Genomic DNA, 20550 nt, shown 5'->3' with positions numbered 1-20550 from the left:
TAGTTGTCTTCTGTTGGTTTATAAAAGTGTCCCAATCCTCTAACTTCCCACAAATATTTGCTCTATTATATGCCCTCTCTTTGGTTTTTATGTTGATTTGACTTCTCTTGTTAGCCACTGGTGTGTCATCTTTCCTTCAGAGTGCTTCTTCCTCTTTGGGATGTATATATCCTGTGCCTTCTGAATTGCTTCCAGAGATTCCAGCCATTGCTGTTCTGCCATCGTCCCTGCCAGTGTTCCTTTCAATCTCCCACTTAAGAAAGCTGACGACCCTATCCATGATGTCCTGGGGGGCACCCATGCAGGAATCTCGTTTTAACTCACAGAACCTCCCATTCGTTTCCCTCTCACCACAGCATGCCTCTTCTCCCCTCTTCCCTTCTGAGTCAGTGCCAGAGACCCGACCGCTGTAACTTTCCTGTTAGGTCAACCCCACCCTCTCAACAGTATTCAAAGTGATATACCTGTTGTTGAGGATAATGGCCACGGGGGTACTCTGCATTGGCTCCCTAACCCATTTCCCCTTCCTGACTGTCACCCAGATTCCTGTGTCCTACCTATCACCCCCTCAGCCTCCTGAATGATCCCGAGTTCATCCAGTTCCAGCTCCAACTCCATAACGCAGATTGTTAGAAGCTGCAGCTGGATGCACTTCCCCTCTCATTCTTCTAAACCCCAGCGAGTACAGGCCCAGAGTCATCAAACACTCCTTGTGCATTAACCCTTCATGCTTGGGCTCATTCTCATGAATCTCCTCTGGACCCTCTCCAATACCAGCACATCCTTTCCTGGATAAGGAGGCTGAATCTGCTCACAATACTGATGCCTTATAAAGCCATTTGCCCACGTTTACCTTCTAAAACTTCCCAGCCAATCCATGTCTGAACACACATACAATGATTTACTAACAGCTTCTTCCCCTCTGCCATCAGATTTCTGAATGGCCGGTCAACAGTACCTGCCCCTCTACTTCTTAATCACTTTGCAATTCTTTGTGACTCGATGTCTTTGCACTGTACTACTGTTGCAAAACTATTTTAGTTATTTACTTTACTTGGGGATACAGTGTGGAAATGGCCCTTCTGGCTCAAAGCCACTCACTGATTTAACCCAAGCCTAATCACAGGACAATTTACAGTGAATAATTAACCTATTGATCAGTACCCCCATGGATTGTGGGAGGAAACCAGAAATGCTGCAGAAAACCCACAAGGTTCATGAGGAGAATTACAGACAGCGTCAGACTGAACTCTGGACTCTGATCCCCGATCTGTAATAGTGTCACACTAACAGGAAGACATTGATGATAAACCCGTCAGTATCTGACCCAACCCGTTCCCCTGCCGGACTGTGTGGTGTGACACTGACCCCCCCTGCCGGACTGTGTGTGGTGTGACACTGACCCACCCCGTTCCCCTGCCGGACTGTGTGTGGTGTGACACTGACCCACCCTGCCGGACTGTGTGTGGTGTGACACTGACCCACCCCGTTCCCCTGCCGGACTGTGTGTGGTGTGACACTGACCCACCCCGTTCCCCTGCCGGACTGTGTGTGGTGTGACACTGACCCACCCCGTTCCCCTGCCGGACTGTGTGTGGTGTGACACTGACCCACCCCGTTCCCCTGCCGGACTGTGTGTGGTGTGACACTGACCCACCCCGTTCCCCTGCTGGACTGTGTGTGGTGTGACACTGACCCACCCCGTTCCCCTGCCGGACTGTGTGTGGTGTGACACTGACCCACCCCGTTCCCCTGCCGGACTGTGTGTGGTGTGACACTGACCCACCCTGCCGGACTGTGTGTGGTGTGACACTGACCCACCCCGTTCCCCTGCCGGACTGTGTGTGGTGTGACACTGACCCACCCCGTTCCCCTGCCGGACTGTGTGTGGTGTGACACTGACCCACCCCGTTCCCCTGCCGGACTGTATGTGGTGTGACACTGACCCACCCCGTTCCCCTGCCGGACTGTGTGTGGTCTGACGCTGACCCACCCCGTTCCCCTGCCGGACTGTGTGTGGTGTGACACTGACCCACCCCGTTCCCCTGCCGGACTGTGTGTGGTGTGACACTGACCCACCCCGTTCCCCTGCCGGACTGTGTGTGGTGTGACACTGACCCACCCTGCCGGACTGTGTGTGGTGTGACACTGACCCACCCCGTTCCCCTGCCGGACTGTGTGTGGTGTGACACTGACCCACCCCGTTCCCCTGCCGGACTGTGTGTGGTGTGACACTGGCCCACCCCGTTCCCCTGCCGGACTGTGTGTGGTGTGACACTGACCCACCCCGTTCCCCTGCCGGACTGTGTGTGGTGTGACACTGACCCACCCCGTTCTCCTGCCGGACTGTGTGTGGTGTGACACTGACCCACCCCGTTCCCCTGCCGGACTGTGTGTGGTGTGACACTGACCCACCCTGCCGGACTGTGTGTGGTGTGACACTGACCCACCCCGTTCCCCTGCCGGACTGTGTGTGGTGTGACACTGGCCCACCCCGTTCCCCTGCCGGACTGTGTGTGGTGTGACACTGACCCACCCCGTTCTCCTGCCGGACTGTGTGTGGTGTGACACTGACCCACCCCCGTTCCCCTGCCGGACTGTGTGTGGTGTGACACTGACCCAACCCGTTCCCCTGCCGGACTGTGTGTGGTGTGACACTGACCCATCCCGTTCCCCTGCCGGACTGTGTGTGGTGTGACACTGACCCACCCCGTTCCCCTGCCGGACTGTGTGTGGTGTGACACTGGCCCACCCCGTTCCCCTGCCGGACTGTGTGTGGTGTGACACTGACCCATCCCGTTCCCCTGCCGGACTGTGTGTGGTGTGACACTGACCCCCCCTGCCGGACTGTGTGTGGTGTGACACTGACCCACCCCGTTCCCCTGCCGGACTGTGTGTGGTGTGACACTGACCCACCCCGTTCCCCTGCTGGACTGTGTGTGGTGTGACACTGACCCACCCCGTTCCCCTGCCGGACTGTGTGTGGTGTGACACTGGCCCACCCCGTTCCCCTGCCGGACTGTGTGTGGTGTGACACTGACCCAACCCGTTCCCCTGCCGGACTGTGTGTGGTGTGACACTGACCCACCCCGTTCCCCTGCCGGACTGTGTGTGGTGTGACACTGGCCCACCCCGTTCCCCTGCCGGACTGTGTGTGGTGTGACACTGACCCACCCCGTTCCCCTGCCGGACTGTGTGTGGTGTGACACTGACCCACCCTGCCGGACTGTGTGTGGTGTGACACTGACCCACCCCGTTCCCCTGCCGGACTGTGTGTGGTGTGACACTGACCCACCCCGTTCCCCTGCCGGACTGTGTGTGGTGTGACACTGACCCACCCCGTTCCCCTGCCGGACTGTGTGTGGTGTGACACTGACCCCCCCTGCCGGACTGTGTGTGGTGTGACACTGACCCATCCCGTTCCCCTGCCGGACTGTGTGTGGTGTGACACTGACCCACCCCGTTCTCCTGCCGGACTGTGTGTGGTGTGACACTGACCCCCCCTGCCGGACTGTGTGTGGTGTGACACTGACCCACCCCGTTCCCCTGCCGGACTGTGTGTGGTGTGACACTGACCCAACCCGTTCCCCTGCCGGACTGTGTGTGGTGTGACACTGGCCCACCCCGTTCCCCTGCCGGACTGTGTGTGGTGTGACACTGACCCACCCCGTTCTCCTGCCGGACTGTGTGTGGTTTGACACTGACCCCCCCTGCCGGACTGTGTGTGGTGTGACACTGACCCACCCCGTTCCCCTGCCGGACTGTGTGTGGTGTGACACTGACCCACCCCGTTCCCCTGCCGGACTGTGTGTGGTGTGACACTGACCCACCCCGTTCTCCTGCCGGACTGTGTGTGGTGTGACACTGACCCACCCCGTTCCCCTGCCGGACTGTGTGTGGTGTGACACTGACCCAACCCGTTCCCCTGCCGGACTGTGTGTGGTGTGACACTGACCCATCCCGTTCCCCTGCCGGACTGTGTGTGGTGTGACACTGACCCACCCCGTTCCCCTGCCGGACTGTGTGTGGTGTGACACTGACCCACCCCGTTCCCCTGCCGGACTGTGTGTGGTGTGACACTGACCCACCCCGTTCCCCTGCCGGACTGTGTGTGGTGTGACACTGGCCCACCCCGTTCCCCTGCCGGACTGTGTGTGGTGTGACACTGACCCACCCCGTTCTCCTGCCGGACTGTGTGTGGTGTGACACTGACCCACCCCGTTCCCCTGCCGGACTGTGTGTGGTGTGACACTGACCCAACCCGTTCCCCTGCCGGACTATGTGTGGTGTGACGCTGACCCATCCCGTTCCCCTGCCGGACTGTGTGGTGTGACACTGACCCCCCCTGCCGGACTGTGTGTGGTGTGACACTGACCCACCCCGTTCCCCTGCCGGACTGTGTGTGGTGTGACACTGACCCACCCCGTTCCCCTGCCGGACTGTGTGTGGTGTGACACTGACCCACCCCGTTCCCCTGCCGGACTGTGTGTGGTGTGACACTGACCCACCCCGTTCCCCTGCCGGACTGTGTGTGGTCTGACGCTGACCCACCCCGTTCCCCTGCCGGACTGTGTGTGGTGTGACACTGACCCACCCTGCCGGACTGTGTGTGGTGTGACACTGACCCACCCCGTTCCCCTGCCGGACTGTGTGTGGTCTGACGCTGACCCACCCCGTTCCCCTGCCGGACTGTGTGTGGTGTGACACTGACCCCCCCCTGCCGGACTGTGTGTGGTGTGACGCTGACCCACCCCGTTCCCCTGCCGGACTGTGTGTGGTGTGACACTGACCCACCCTGCCGGACTGTGTGTGGTGTGACACTGACCCACCCCGTTCCCCTGCCGGACTGTGTGTGGTGTGACACTGACCCACCCCGTTCCCCTGCCGGACTGTGTGTGGTGTGACACTGACCCACCCCGTTCCCCTGCCGGACTGTGTGTGGTGTGACACTGACCCACCCCGTTCCCCTGCCGGACTGTGTGTGGTGTGACACTGACCCACCCCGTTCCCCTGCCGGACTGTGTGTGGTGTGACACTGACCCACCCTGCCGGACTGTGTGTGGTGTGACACTGACCCACCCCGTTCCCCTGCCGGACTGTGTGTGGTGTGACACTGACCCACCCCGTTCCCCTTCCGGACTGTGTGTGGTGTGACACTGACCCACCCTGCCGGACTGTGTGTGGTGTGACACTGACCCACCCCGTTCCCCTGCCGGACTGTGTGTGGTGTGACACTGACCCACCCCGTTCCCCTGCCGGACTGTGTGTGGTGTGACACTGACCCACCCCGTTCCCCTGCCGGACTGTGTGTGGTGTGACACTGACCCACCCCGTTCCCCTGCCGGACTGTGTGTGGTGTGACACTGACCCACCCTGCCGGACTGTGTGTGGTGTGACACTGACCCACCCCGTTCCCCTGCCGGACTGTGTGTGGTGTGACACTGACCCACCCCGTTCCCCTGCCGGACTGTGTGTGGTGTGACACTGACCCCCCCTGCCGGACTGTGTGTGGTGTGACACTGACCCACCCTGCCGGACTGTGTGTGGTGTGACACTGACCCACCCCGTTCCCCTGCCGGACTGTGTGTGGTGTGACACTGACCCACCCCGTTCCCCTTCCGGACTGTGTGTGGTGTGACGCTGACCCACCCCGTTCCCCTGCCGGACTGTGTGTGGTGTGACACTGACCCCCCCCTGCCGGACTGTGTGTGGTGTGACACTGACCCCCCCTGCCGGACTGTGTGTGGTGTGACACTGGCCCACCCCGTTCCCCTGCCGGACTGTGTGTGGTGTGACACTGACCCACCCCGTTCCCCTGCCGGACTGTGTGTGGTGTGACACTGACCCACCCCGTTCCCCTGCCGGACTGTGTGTGGTGTGACACTGACCCACCCCGTTCCCCTGCCGGACTGTGTGTGGTGTGACACTGACCCCCCCTGCCGGACTGTATGTGGTGTGACACTGACCCAACCCGTTCCCCTGCCGGACTGTGTGTGGTGTGACACTGACCCACCCGGTTCCCCTGCCGGACTGTGTGTGGTGTGACACTGACCCACCCCGTTCCCCTGCCGGACTGTGTGTGGTGTGACGCTGACCCACCCCGTTCCCCTGCCGGACTGTGTGTGGTGTGACGCTGACCCACCCCGTTCCCCTGCCGGACTGTGTGTGGTGTGACACTGACCCACCCCGTTCCCCTGCCGGACTGTGTGTGGTGTGACACTGACCCACCCCGTTCCCCTGCCGGACTGTGTGTGGTGTGACACTGACCCCCCCCTGCCGGACTGTGTGTGGTGTGACACTGACCCACCCCGTTCCCCTGCCGGACTGTGTGTGGTGTGACACTGACCCACCCCGTTCCCCTGCCGGACTGTGTGTGGTGTGACACTGACCCACCCTGCCGGACTGTGTGTGGTGTGACACTGACCCCCCCTGCCGGACTGTGTGTGGTGTGACACTGACCCACCCCGTTCCCCTGCCGGACTGTGTGTGGTGTGACACTGACCCACCCCGTTCCCCTGCCGGACTGTGTGTGGTGTGACACTGACCCACCCCGTTCCCCTGCCGGACTGTGTGTGGTGTGACACTGACCCACCCCGTTCCCCTGCCGGACTGTGTGTGGTGTGACACTGACCCACCCCGTTCCCCTGCCGGACTGTGTGTGGTGTGACACTGACCCACCCCGTTCCCCTGCCGGACTGTGTGTGGTGTGACACTGACCCACCCCGTTCCCCTGCCGGACTGTGTGTGGTGTGACACTGACCCACCCCGTTCCCCTGCCGGACTGTGTGTGGTGTGACACTGACCCACCCCGTTCCCCTGCCGGACTGTGTGTGGTGTGACACTGACCCACCCCGTTCCCCTGCCGGACTGTGTGTGGTGTGACACTGACCCACCCCGTTCCCCTGCCGGACTGTGTGTGGTGTGACACTGACCCACCCCGTTCCCCTGCCGGACTGTGTGTGGTGTGACACTGACCCCCCCCGTTCCCCTGCCGGACTGTGTGTGGTGTGACGCTGACCCAACCCGTTCCCCTGCCGGACTGTGTGTGGTGTGACGCTGACCCACCCCGTTCCCCTGCCGGACTGTGTGTGGTGTGACACTGACCCACCCCGTTCCCCTGCCGGACTGTGTGTGGTGTGACACTGACCCACCCCGTTCCCCTGCCGGACTGTGTGTGGTGTGACACTGACCCACCCCGTTCCCCTGCCGGACTGTGTGTGGTGTGACACTGACCCACCCCGTTCCCCTGCCGGACTGTGTGTGGTGTGACACTGACCCACCCTGCCGGACTGTGTGTGGTGTGACACTGACCCACCCCGTTCCCCTGCCGGACTGTGTGTGGTGTGACACTGGCCCACCCCGTTCCCCTGCCGGACTGTGTGTGGTGTGACACTGACCCACCCCGTTCTCCTGCCGGACTGTGTGTGGTGTGACACTGACCCACCCCGTTCCCCTGCCGGACTGTGTGTGGTGTGACACTGACCCCCCCTGCCGGACTGTGTGTGGTGTGACACTGACCCACCCCGTTCCCCTGCCAGACTGTGTGTGGTGTGACACTGACCCACCCCGTTCCCCTGCCGGACTGTGTGTGGTGTGACACTGACCCACCCTGCCGGACTGTGTGTGGTGTGACACTGACCCACCCCGTTCCCCTGCCGGACTGTGTGTGGTGTGACACTGACCCACCCCGTTCCCCTGCCGGACTGTGTGTGGTGTGACACTGACCCACCCCGTTCCCCTGCCGGACTGTGTGTGGTGTGACACTGACCCACCCTGCCGGACTGTGTGTGGTGTGACACTGACACACCCCGTTCCCCTGCCGGACTGTGTGTGGTGTGACACTGGCCCACCCCGTTCCCCTGCCGGACTGTGTGTGGTGTGACACTGGCCCACCCCGTTCCCCTGCCGGACTGTGTGTGGTGTGACACTGACCCACCCCGTTCCCCTGCCGGACTGTGTGTGGTGTGACACTGACCCACCCCGTTCCCCTGCCGGACTGTGTGTGGTGTGACACTGACCCATCCCGTTCCCCTGCCGGACTGTGTGTGGTGTGACACTGACCCACCCCGTTCCCCTGCCGGACTGTGTGTGGTGTGACACTGACCCACCCCGTTCCCCTGCCGGACTGTGTGTGGTGTGACACTGACCCACCCCGTTCCCCTGCCGGACTGTGTGTGGTGTGACACTGACCCATCCCGTTCCCCTGCCGGACTGTGTGTGGTGTGACACTGACCCATCCCGTTCCCCTGCCGGACTGTGTGTGGTGTGACACTGACCCACCCCGTTCCCCTGCCGGACTGTGTGTGGTGTGACACTGACCCCCCCTGCCGGACTGTGTGTGGTGTGACACTGACCCACCCCGTTCCCCTGCCGGACTGTGTGTGGTGTGACACTGACCCACCCCGTTCCCCTGCCGGACTGTGTGTGGTGTGACACTGACCCATCCCGTTCCCCTGCCGGACTGTGTGTGGTGTGACACTGACCCATCCCGTTCCCCTGCCGGACTGTGTGTGGTGTGACACTGACCCACCCCGTTCCCCTGCCGGACTGTGTGTGGTGTGACACTGACCCACCCTGCCGGACTGTGTGTGGTGTGACACTGACCCACCCCGTTCCCCTGCCGGACTGTGTGTGGTGTGACACTGGCCCACCCCGTTCCCCTGCCGGACTGTGTGTGGTGTGACACTGACCCACCCCGTTCCCCTGCCGGACTGTGTGTGGTGTGACACTGACCCACCCCGTTCCCCTGCCGGACTGTGTGTGGTGTGACACTGACCCACCCTGCCGGACTGTGTGTGGTGTGACACTGACCCACCCCGTTCCCCTGCCGGACTGTGTGTGGTGTGACACTGACCCACCCCGTTCCCCTGCCTCACCAGCCTCACCTGCAGCCTGAGCTCGGCCTTCTCTAACGCCTGTTCCATCGCGAGCAGGGACCTCTGCAGCTGCTGGTTCTCCTCGTCGATACTCTGGATGTTGGCTTGCACGTGGCCGATGGCCACCCTGGTGCTGTTTTGGTCGACCAGCTGTTTCGCCCTCGCTCTCTCACTCTCCTGTGAGATCTCACGGCCCAGTAGCTGAGCTCGGTGGCCCATGCCCAGCAGATTCTCTGCCACCTCCTGCATGTTCCCCTTCAGTTCTTCCAAGTGGTTCAGAAGCTCCCTCTCCCTCCACCGCTCTGCCTGCAGCTCCCGCTCCCAGTATCCCTCCTCCTCATCCTTCTGGGTTCCCCTTGCCACCTCCTCCTCTGGCTCTCTGGGCTGCCTCCGGCTTGCCGTCTCCGGCAGGCAGGCGCTGTGCCTCTCCGCGAGCTCCTCGAGCTGCCTCTGCTGCCGCTGGATCAGCTGGACCAGGTCCTGCTTGGTGGGGGGGCCTGCTTTGGCCCCCCGGGACTTCCACTTCTCCCGCTGAGAGGGCTCTGGCGCCCCACCACTGAAGGTCAGGGACTTCTTGGGCCGGGCGTGGGCGAGTCCTGGGGGGGGGTTCTCCGGGGCGGTGTGGCCGGTACGGCGCAGGATGAATTGGATGTCGCGAGCAGACTGCCCACACGCGGTCAGCAGCTGGACTGGACACTCGGTCGGCATCAGCTGGCGCTCACTGCCCTGGAAACTCTGAATCAGCACATAACGGCCTGTCTGACCTGCGGCAGGGAGCAGAGGGCACAGGGTCAGCGGCATCACAGTGGGAGCAAAGGGCACAGGGTCAGCGGCATCACAGTGGGGGCAAAGGGCACAGGGTCAGAGGCATCACAGTGGGGGCAAAGGACACAGGGTCAGCGGCATCACAGTGGGGGAGAGGACACAGGGTCAGCGGCATCACAGTGGGAGCAAAGGGCACAGGGTCAGAGGCATCACAGTGGGGGCAAAGGGCACAGGGTCAGAGGCATCACCATGGGGGCAAAGGGCACAGGGTCAGAGGCATCACAGTGGGGGCAAAGGGCACAGGGTCAGAGGCATCACAGTGGGGGCAAAGGGCACAGTGTCAGAGGCATCACAGTGGGGGCAAAGGGCACAGGGTCAGCGGCATCACAGTGGGGGCAAAGGGCACAGGGTCAGAGGCATCACAGTGGGGGAGAGGACACAGGGTCAGAGGCATCACAGTGGGAGCAAAGGGCACAGGGTCAGAGGCATCACAGTGGGGGAGAGGACACAGGGTCAGAGGCATCACAGTGGGAGCAAAGGGCACAGGGTCAGAGGCATCACAGTGGGGGCAAAGGGCACAGGGTCAGAGGCATCACAGTGGGGGCAAAGGGCACAGTGTCAGAGGCATCACAGTGGGGGCAAAGGGCACAGGGTCAGAGGCATCACACTGGGGGAGAGGACACAGGGTCAGAGGCATCACAGTGGGGGCAAAGGGCACAGGGTCAGAGGCATCACAGTGGGAGCAAAGGGCACAGGGTCAGAGGCATCACAGTGGGGGCAAAGGGCACAGGGTCAGAGGCATCACAGTGGGGGCAAAGGGCACAGTGTCAGAGGCATCACAGTGGGGGAGAGGACACAGGGTCAGAGGCATCACAGTGGGGGCAAAGGGCACAGGGTCAGCGGCATCACAGTGGGAGCAAAGGGCACAGGGTCAGAGGCATCACAGTGGGGGAGAGGACACAGGGTCAGAGGCATCACAGTGGGGGCAAAGGGCACAGGGTCAGAGGCATCACAGTGGGGGAGAGGACACAGGGTCAGAGGCATCACAGTGGGAGCAAAGGGCACAGGGTCAGAGGCATCACAGTGGGGGCAAAGGGCACAGGGTCAGAGGCATCACAGTGGGGGCAAAGGGCACAGTGTCAGAGGCATCACAGTGGGGGCAAAGGGCACAGGGTCAGAGGCATCACAGTGGGGGAGAGGACACAGGGTCAGAGGCATCACAGTGGGGGAGAGGACACAGGGTCAGAGGCATCACAGTGGGAGCAAAGGGCACAGGGTCAGAGGCATCACAGTGGGGGCAAAGGGCACAGGGTCAGAGGCATCACAGTGGGGGCAAAGGGCACAGGGTCAGAGGCATCACAGTGGGGGAGAGGACACAGGGTCAGAGGCATCACAGTGGGGGCAAAGGGCACAGGGTCAGAGGCATCACAGTGGGGGAGAGGACACAGGGTCAGAGGCATCACAGTGGGAGCAAAGGGCACAGGGTCAGAGGCATCACAGTGGGGGAGAGGACACAGGGTCAGAGGCATCACAGTGGGGGCAAAGGGCACAGGGTCAGAGGCATCACAGTGGGGGAGAGGACACAGGGTCAGAGGCATCACAGTGGGAGCAAAGGGCACAGGGTCAGAGGCATCACAGTGGGGGAGAGGACACAGGGTCAGAGGCATCACAGTGGGGGCAAAGGGCACAGGGTCAGAGGCATCACAGTGGGGGAGAGGACACAGGGTCAGAGGCATCACAGTGGGGGAGAGGACACAGGGTTAGAGGCATCACAGTGGGGGAGAGGACACAGGGTCATTCCCAGGTAGGGTGACTGGAACCACACCTCATCTATACCGCCCACCTGTCTCTGCCCAAAACTCGTAACGCTTCACCCTCCTCTATCCCCCAAACCCCCCTTCCATCTCCACAACCACCCCACTGCCTCCCCTCACCACCTCTGCCCCAAATGCCCATAACCCCATTCTCCCCCCTTCCATCTCCACAACCACCCCACCACCCCTCTTCCCCACTCAAATCCCTCCCATCACTGCCCACCCATCTCCACAACCACCCCTCCGCCCCTCCTCTCCCACCCAAACTCCTCCCTTCACCACACCATCTCTCCCCACCTCTGCCCTAATCCCCATAACCCCATTCTCCCCCCTCACCCATCTCCACAACCACCCCTCCGCCCCTCCTCTCCCACCCAAACTCCTCCCTTCACCACACCATCTCTCCCCACCTCTGCCCTAATCCCCATAACCCCATACTCCCCCCTCACCCATCTCCACAACCACCCCTCCGCCCCTCCTCTCCCACCCAAACTCCTCCCTTCACCACACCATCTCTCCCCACCTCTGCCCTAATCCCCATAACCCCATTCTCCCCCTCACCCATCTCCACAACCACCCCACTGCCTCTCCACTCCCATCCAAACCCCTCCCCCCACCACCCACCTACCTCTCACCCCCTCACTCACCCATCTCCACAACCACCCCACCACCCCTCTTCTCCCACCCAAACCCTTCCTTCACCCCCACCCACCTCTGTCCCACTCACCTATAGCCTGTGCCAGAGCGATCACGACTTGCTGGCAGCTGGTGTCCTCGGTCACTCCACACACCACTCTCTGCACACCCTCCACCCACACCTTCAGCTCCATCAGGGTGCCGGCCGACACTGGCATCGGGTCCCACGCAGACAAGGCTCTGCAACAGGGAGAGAACAGTCACCCCTGGCACCCCTCACCCTGTCCCGCCTAGCCATCCACACCTCCCACAGAGTGACCCTCTGGCCAGACCAACAGCCTGTCCTGATCCAAGCACACAGATCCCGTGACCAGGAAAGCTCACGAGCATCTTCAGGAGACTAGAGAAACTTAAAATGTCCCTTTTGACCCCCACCAATTTTTACTGACGCACCACAGAAAGCTTTCTATCGAGATGCATCACTACACGGAACGGCAACTGTTCCGCCCGTGACCGCAGAGAGTGTGGACACAGCTCCCCACATCACAGAAACCAGCCTCCCCTCCATGGACTCCACAGAGAGAGCAGCTGACAGGTAGGGAGTGCACTGGAGGCACAGTGAGCCGGGAGGGAGGGAGAGAGCAGCTGACAGGTAGGGAGTGCACTGGAGGCACAGTGAGCCGGGAGGGAGGGAGAGAGCAGCTGACAGGTAGGGAGTGCACTGGAGGCACAGTGAGCCGGGAGGAAGTTCCCTCGTGCCGGGAGGGAGGGAGAGAGCAGCTGACAGGTAGGGAGTGCACTGGAGGCGCAGTGAGCCGGGAGGAAGTTCCCTCGTGCTGGGAGGGAGGGAGAGAGCAGCTGACAGGTAGGGAGTGCACTGGAGGCGCAGTGAGCCGGGAGGAAGTTCCCTCGTGCTGGGAGGGAGGGAGAGAGCAGCTGACAGGTAGGGAGTGCACTGGAGGCACAGTGAGCCGGGAGGAAGTTCCCTCGTGCTGGGAGGGAGGGAGAGAGCAGCTGACAGGTAGGGAGTGCACTGGAGGCACAGTGAGCCGGGAGGGAGGGAGAGAGCAGCTGACAGGTAGGGAGTGCACTGGAGGCACAGTGAGCCGGGAGGGAGGGAGAGAGCAGCTGACAGGTAGGGAGTGCACTGGAGGCGCAGTGAGCCGGGAGGAAGTTCCCTCGTGCTGGGAGGGAGGGAGACAGCAGCTGACAGGTAGGGAGTGCACTGGAGGCACAGTGAGCCGGGAGGGAGGGAGAGAGCAGCTGACAGGTAGGGAGTGCACTGGAGGCACAGTGAGCCGGGAGGAAGTTCCCTCGTGCTGGGAGGGAGGGAGACAGCAGCTGACAGGTAGGGAGTGCACTGGAGGCACAGTGAGCCGGGAGGGAGGGAGAGAGCAGCTGACAGGTAGGGAGTGCACTGGAGGCACAGTGAGCCGGGAGGAAATTCCCTCGTGCTGGGAGGGAGGGAGAGAGCAGCTCCTGTACAGAGAGCCTGTGAATGCTGATCACATTCCTCGGCCGCTCTGCATTCCAGGGCAGAGCCAGGTTGAGCAATGCTACTATGACACCGTCACATGCCTGGCGTTGTAGAGCGTATTAATCATCACACAACAATTACCGATGAAAGGGGAACTCTGCTTGGCAAATTCAGGCAGTTCTTGAGGACAGAGGGGGCAGGGCTGCTGACTGGGGAACAAATGGACACAGTGCCACCAGAGTGCCTCAGTAAAGCGGCAAACGTAATCAAAGACCCCCATACACCCTGGACATTCTCTCTGCTCTCCCCACCCCTCCCATCTGGGCTCAAGGACAGCTCCTACCCGCTGTTCAGGATTTTAAAAGGTCCCTTACTACAATCAGATTATAGTCATAGTAAGGCACAGCACGAAAACGGGCCTTCCAGCCCATTTAGTCCATGCTGAACCATTGACCTCCACAGGGACCATAGCCCTCCATATTCCTGACATCGTCATACCTATCCAAACTTCTCTTAAACATCGAAATTGAGCTGGCATGCACCTCTTGCATAGGACGCTCACTCCACACTCTCATGGCCCTCTGAGTGAAGAAGTTTCCCCTCATGTTCCCCTTAAACTTTCACCTTTCACATTAACCCATGACCTCTAATTGTAGTCACACCCCAATCTCAGTGGAAAAAGCCTGCTTGCATTACCCTATCAAATAACTGATTGTAGACTTCAGAAAGAATAGAACAAAGGATCATGCACCAACCCTCAGAGATATCAGAGTGAAGAGAATGAGCTAGTTCCTGGGTGTCAATATCTCTGAGGATCTAACCTGATCCCAACATATCGGTGCAGCTTTAAAGCAGGCAAGACAGCGGCTATATTTCATTAGGAGTTTGAGGAGATTTGGTTTGTTGCCTAAAACACTCGAGAACTTCTACAGATGTACTGTGGAGAGCATTCAGACAGGCTGCATCACTGTCTGGTATGGGCGGGTGGAGGCAGGAAGCGGGAGGCTACTGCACAGGATTGAAGAAAGTTGTAAAATTAGTCATCTCCATCTTGAGTACTAGACTCCATAGTATCTAGGACATCTTCAAGCACTGGTGCCTCAGGAAGGCGTTGTCCATCATTAAGGACCCCCATCACCCAGGACATGCCCTCTTCTCACTGATACCGTCAGGAAGGAGGTACAGAAGCCTGAAGGCACACACTCAGAGTTTGTGGAACAGCTTCTTCCCCTCTGCCATCCGATTTCTAAATAGACATTGAACCCGTGAACACTACCTCACTACTTTTTTATTTGTTATTTTGCATAACTTATTTTGACTTAACTATTTAGTATGCATATACAGTGCCTATCAAAAAGTATTCACCCCTCTGGGAAGTTTTCATGTTTTATTGTTTTACAACATTGAATCGCAGTGGATTTAATTTGGCTTTATTGACCCTGATCAACAGAAGAAAAACAGTATTCCCAGATCCACTTGTTGTACCACACTCCTCTGTGCCTGACCGTCCACTGTGTGAGATCTACCCCGTTGGTCCCAGCAAAGTGCAACACCTAACACTTGTCTGCATTAAATTCCACCTAACATTTTTCAGCTCATCTTTCCAGCTGGCTCAGATGCCACTGCAAGTCATAATAGCCTTCCTCACTGACCACTGCACTCCCAGTCCAGGTTTGCTGATCCAGTTAACCACATTATCATCCAGATGCCAAACAATAATGGACCCAACACTGATCCCTGCAGCACAACCGCTAGTCACAAGCCTCCAGTCAGGGCAACCATCTACTACCACTCTCTGGCTTCTCCCACAAAGCCAATGTCTAATCCAATTTACTAATGCTGAGCAACCGAGCCTTCCTGACCAACCTCCCATGTGGGAGCTTGTCGAGTGCCTTGCTAAAGTCCACGAAGATGACGTCCACCCACCTTCCCTTCATCAACTTTTCTGGTAACTTCCTCGAAAAACCATAAGATTGGTTAGACATGATCTATCACGCACAAAGCCATGCCACAGTCCTTAATCAGCTCTATAGGTCAGTTGTGGAGTGCGCCCTCTTCTTTGTGGTGGCGTGTTGGGGAGGAAGCATTAAGAAGAGGGACGCCTCACGTCTTAATAAGCTGGTAAGGAAGGCGGGCTCTGTCGTGGGCAAAGTACTGGAGAGTTTAACATCGGTAGCTGAGCGAAGGGCGCTGAGTAGGCTACGGTCAATTATGGAAAACTCTGAACATCCTCTACATAGCACCATCCAGAGACAGAGAAGCAGTTTCAGTGACAGGTTACTATCGATGCAATGCTCCTCAGACAGGATGAAGAGGTCAATACTCCCCAATGCCATTAGGCTTTACAATTCAACCGCCAGGACTTAAGAACTTTTTAAAGCTATTATTAATGCTTTTTGAGATAGTGATTTAGATGCATATCATATTTTTTACTGAGTTAAGTATTGTATGTAGTTAGTTTTGCTACAACAAGTGTATGGGACATTGGAAAAAAAGTTGAATTTCCCCATGGGGATGAATAAAGTATCTATCTATCTATCTATCTATCTATAATTTCCTAGTTTATTCTTAAACAGCAGAACAACATTGGCTATCTTCCCAATCTTCTGGTGTCTCATCTATCGCTAAGGATGATTTAAATATCTCTGCAATTTTTGCATTTGCCTCTCACAGGGTCCGAGGGGAGAGCGCGTCAGACTCTCTGGGGATTTATCCAGTCTGATGGTTGTGGACCTTGAGGACCTGAGTTATAGGGAAAGGTTAAATAGGGTAGGACTTTATTCCCTGGAGCGTAGGAGAATGACGGGAGGTGTGATACAGGTATACAAAATTATGAGGACTGTAGATAGGGTCAATGTAGGCAGGTTTTTTCCACTAAGAAAAGAAAATCTACAGATGCTGGAAATCCAAGTAACACGCACAAACGCTGGGAAACGGTGCAGGCTGCAGAAGGGTCTCAGTCCCAAATGTTAACTGTACTCTTCTCTATAGATGCTGCCTGGCCTGCTGAGCTCCCCCAGCATTTTGTGTGTCTTGCTTTTTCCATTAAGGTCGTGTGAGTCTACAACTTGAGGCTATATAGGTCAAGGGTGAAAGGTGGAATTTCTTACACAGATGGTGGTGAATGTAGGTTCAATTTCAACACATAAGAGACATTTTAATAAGTATATGGGATGGGAGGGATATGGAGGGCAGTGGTCTGGGTGTGTGTTGATGGACTAGATGGGCCAAAGGGCCTGTTTTTGTCGTGTAGTGCTCTAAAAGTCTAGAGAGAAGGCCATCTAGCCTGCTAACACACCCTCAGTAGTCGCAGAGTGTACCGTCTACAAAATCCACCGCAGTTTCTCATTGTGGCTACTCAGATCCATAGAGTCGAGATGAGTAGAGGGGTGTTTGGGTTCAAGTTCATAACTCTCTGAATGTGGCTACGTTCAAGAGTCAAGGGATTGAGTTCAGGCAGTTCTGTTCATAAAACTCTAGTTAGCCCACATCTGATTATTGCACACAGTTCCGGTCAGATGTAGAGGCTTTGCAGAGGGAGCAGGAGGGGTTTACCGGGATGCTGCCCGGATTAGAGGGCATGTGCTATCACGAGAGGCTGGACAAACTTTGGTTGTGTCCTCTGGAGTGTCGGAGGCTGAGGAGAGATCTGATAGAGGTTTATAAGATTATGAGAGGCATAGATAGAGTAGACAGACATTGTCTTTTTCCCAGGGTCGAAATGTCTGATACCAGAGGACATGCATTTAATTAAGGCAGAGGGATAATTTCAAAGGAGATGTGAGGGGCAAGTTTTTTTTAACCAGAGAGCGATAGGTATGTGGAATGCACCGCCTGGGATGGTGGTAGAAGCAGATACATTAGGGACATTTAGATGGGCACATGACTGTGAGGAAAATGGCGGGATCTGGACATTGTGTAAGCAGAAGAGATTGGTTCAGTTGGCCATTTGATTACTGATTTAATTGGTTCAGTACAACATTGTGGGCTGAAGGGCTTGTTCCTATGCTGTACTGTTCTATGATCTATGTTCTCCCTCATCGTGTCTCCCACCCAAACGGACAAAGTGAATATCCCCATCGCCAGGGTGATTACAGATAAGGAATAAACGCTAGCATTGGAAGCAGCAATCTCGCCCTGTAAATGAACAATCCAAAGACATTAAGGCTCGGGTTGGTACGTTGTGGATGTGCTGCATTATTGCCAGAAGCTTGGCAACTTTTGTGGGCTGCCCCCAGACTGCTGGTTGTTGACATAAACAATGCGTTTCACAGTTTGTATTGATGTACGTGTCACAAATAAAGCTCATCTTTATCTCGTTTTTTTGGTGGTTAACAAGTGGGTGGAGTAGGTAATCTTTAACCACTCACCTCCCCCATACTCTGGAAAACATTGTCCAGGCCGCTGAGATAAAGTTTCACTGGTTGGGCGGGGATGTGGGGAAATGCCCCAAGGAGGGGGTGGGAAGGAGGAAAGTGCCAGAGGGATTGGACCCCAGTCAGTGGCAAATTGATCACATTCACCTTGAGTCATGAGCAGGTGGGGAAGAGTCGGACTGAGCAAGTGGTTCAGAATCATTGACATGTATCATGAAATTGTTGTTTCACAGCAGCCACACACAGCAACAATCCATGCAATAAATAAGAGAAAAATATAGAGAAGGTGTCTTCATGGGTCCTCTATCCACTCAGATGTCTGACTTTAGAGGGAAAGATGCTTCTCCTGAAACACTGAGTGTGTGTCTTCGGGCTCCTGTACCTCCTCCCTGATGGCAGCAATGAGACGTGGAATGTCCTGGGTGATGGGGGGTCCTTAACGATGGGATGCTGCTTTCCTGAGGCATCGCCTTTGAAAATATTCTCAATGCTGGAGAGGTCAGTGCAACTAATGTAGTGTTTAACACAAGTTTGTGTCTGAATAATGGTCGTCTTCTCATTACTACTGGAGTCAACAATTCAGGATCAGCTTCTTCCCCTCTGCCGTCTGATTTCTGAATGAACACCACCTTCTTGTTTATGTTTGTGATTTTATTTGTCTGCACCGTACTGCGACCACAAAACAAATTCCATGACAATATACATGACCCTGACTCTGAGTGAGAACAAGGAGAATCCAGGAGAGCGGAGCTCTTGCCATGGTCCAGAGTTCAGCAAGGCTTTGGACTCAAACTAATAGAGTGAGGCATCAAGTTAATCTCAAACTAATCCTATTTGCCCCCCCCACAGTGTGACCCTCCCTCAGTACCACCCCCTCCCACAGTGTGACCCTCCCTCGGTACCACCCCCCTCCCACAGTGTGATCTTCTCCAAGGAAACCCTAGCATGAAAGTTTCCCCTGGAAGAGGGCAGCAGTCGGCTCAAGCAGAGCATTCGACAGCCCACTGCCTGGACCCACGAATGGCCATCTTGGCCAGGTCTAAGAGGCAAGCCTACCAGGACATCCTCCGAGTGACCCTCCCGACTGGGTAACCATACCAGGAACGTGGGCTGAAGTGCAGCCAGAACTTGAGTAGCAGCCCCTCCAGATATTCAAACGGGCTGCAACCTCTCGCATCCACGTAGGCATGGTACACTGACTCCTCCCGGCCACAGACAAGACAGGTGGACAGAGTAACAGCGAAGATGCTCAGGAATCTATTCCATGGTACTGCCTTGTACAACCCCCCTCCACCCCCGGTTCCTAATGTACAGAGGAGGGACCCCTGCATAGAGAGACTTCTACTGGTGGCCTCCCTCACTGCCTGACAGTGAGCCAGACCACCACAGTGTGCCCGGATGGCAGGCAAGGGCACTGAAGTGAAAAGTGTGCAAGGGGAGCCCGTACGGGAACCGTCTCGACATATCGTGGAACGGCATGGCGGGCATCTGCGAGACAGCTCATGCTACGTGGGACCAGCTCCCAAAGGAGATCTCAAGGTTTGGGTCCGGTGTGGATGGAGTCACTCCACATCCACTGTGGCAGGATGGGAAATGACATGAGCTCTGCTCCCTGTGGGTGCAGGAGTACTCTGACCAGAAGAGACCATTCCAGACCTGCAGAGTTTCTTGTAAAACCCTGGCATCTCCCACATGGTGACGTGGCTGATGCTCGCACCGGGAGCCATGTGCCCTCCTTACGCAATGCCACAAGCAAAGAAAGTGTACCGCCTGTGCGTGCCATCTCAGAGGGTCCCGAGGCAGAGAGCTGCCAGCTGGGTATGTACGTACACCCAGAGACTGACCACCCTCTGCAATCAAAAGACTCAGGACGGCAGCAGAGACCCAATGCCTGGTGTGCCCCAGAAGAAGTCCACCAACATCGTCAGATCCTGGTGACAAATACAGTCGGTGGGACTAGAGTGACCAGCTGGTACCAAGGCATGGAGGCTACCCACTTGTTAATGACCAGCGCCCTGCCCTGGTAGAATATTGCTACCAACCCCAGAGACTTTCGTCTCTAGACCCGCCAGTTCGCCAGCCAAGTCTCTGCAGTGAAGCTTAGGTAGTCCCCCAGGTCCTTGATGCCCCTCTGACAGGGAGTCCATCTCCCACTGAGCCACTGAAAGAGCAGAGCACATTCTCCTGTTGACCCTGGCAGAGGATGTGGCTCAGAAGACCAGTTGGAAGTCTCGCATCCTCTGTAGGTCAACAGGGTCGATGTCGTAAGGACATCGTCAGCGTAAGTCATAAAACTTTCATTGTGTCCTGTTCACCAGTACCAGACTGTCAACCAGTTAAGAGGGGCACAGAAAAGGCTGTACACAGAGTGCATTTGCCCCAACATCGGGCAGCCCTGATGCATACTCACCCCCCCCCCCCCCCAAAGCAAAAGGGGTCCATTGACTTTGATCAGGCATGTTGTGACAGAGTAAAAATAGACAGACACGGGCAACAAGACACAGTCAGAGACTGAATGTGTGCAGAGTCCAGAGAGAAAGCCATGATTTACCCCGTCAAACGCCTTCTGATCCAGAGAGAAAGCCAAGATTTACCCCGTCAAACAC

The 20550-nt window shown here is 57.4% G+C and overlaps 1 protein-coding gene across 3 annotated transcripts in view; it reads right to left on the bottom strand.

The window, feature by feature from the left end:
* Nucleotides 1-20550, bottom strand: part of LOC140729772 (ras association domain-containing protein 8-like) — a 110339-nt gene that overhangs the window by 11220 nt on the left and 78569 nt on the right. For 2 of the 3 annotated variants that reach the window (XM_073049970.1, XM_073049968.1), the window contains exons 2-3: nucleotides 12183-12331; nucleotides 8886-9640 (exon numbers count right to left, since the gene is read on the bottom strand). In XM_073049970.1, the coding sequence (XP_072906071.1) occupies nucleotides 8886-9640; nucleotides 12183-12309 (882 nt within the window). In that variant the 5' untranslated portion in view covers nucleotides 12310-12331. Of the gene's footprint in view, nucleotides 1-8885; nucleotides 9641-12182; nucleotides 12332-12544; nucleotides 12651-20550 lie in introns of those variants that run through there. The other variant, XM_073049969.1, reaches the window with a different exon arrangement.

This window comes from Hemitrygon akajei, chromosome 6, assembly GCF_048418815.1.
Source record: "Hemitrygon akajei chromosome 6, sHemAka1.3, whole genome shotgun sequence".
NCBI lineage: Eukaryota > Metazoa > Chordata > Chondrichthyes > Myliobatiformes > Dasyatidae > Hemitrygon > Hemitrygon akajei.
The sequence above is the reverse complement of the archived record's forward strand: the minus strand, read 5'-3'. Positions and strand labels throughout refer to the sequence as shown.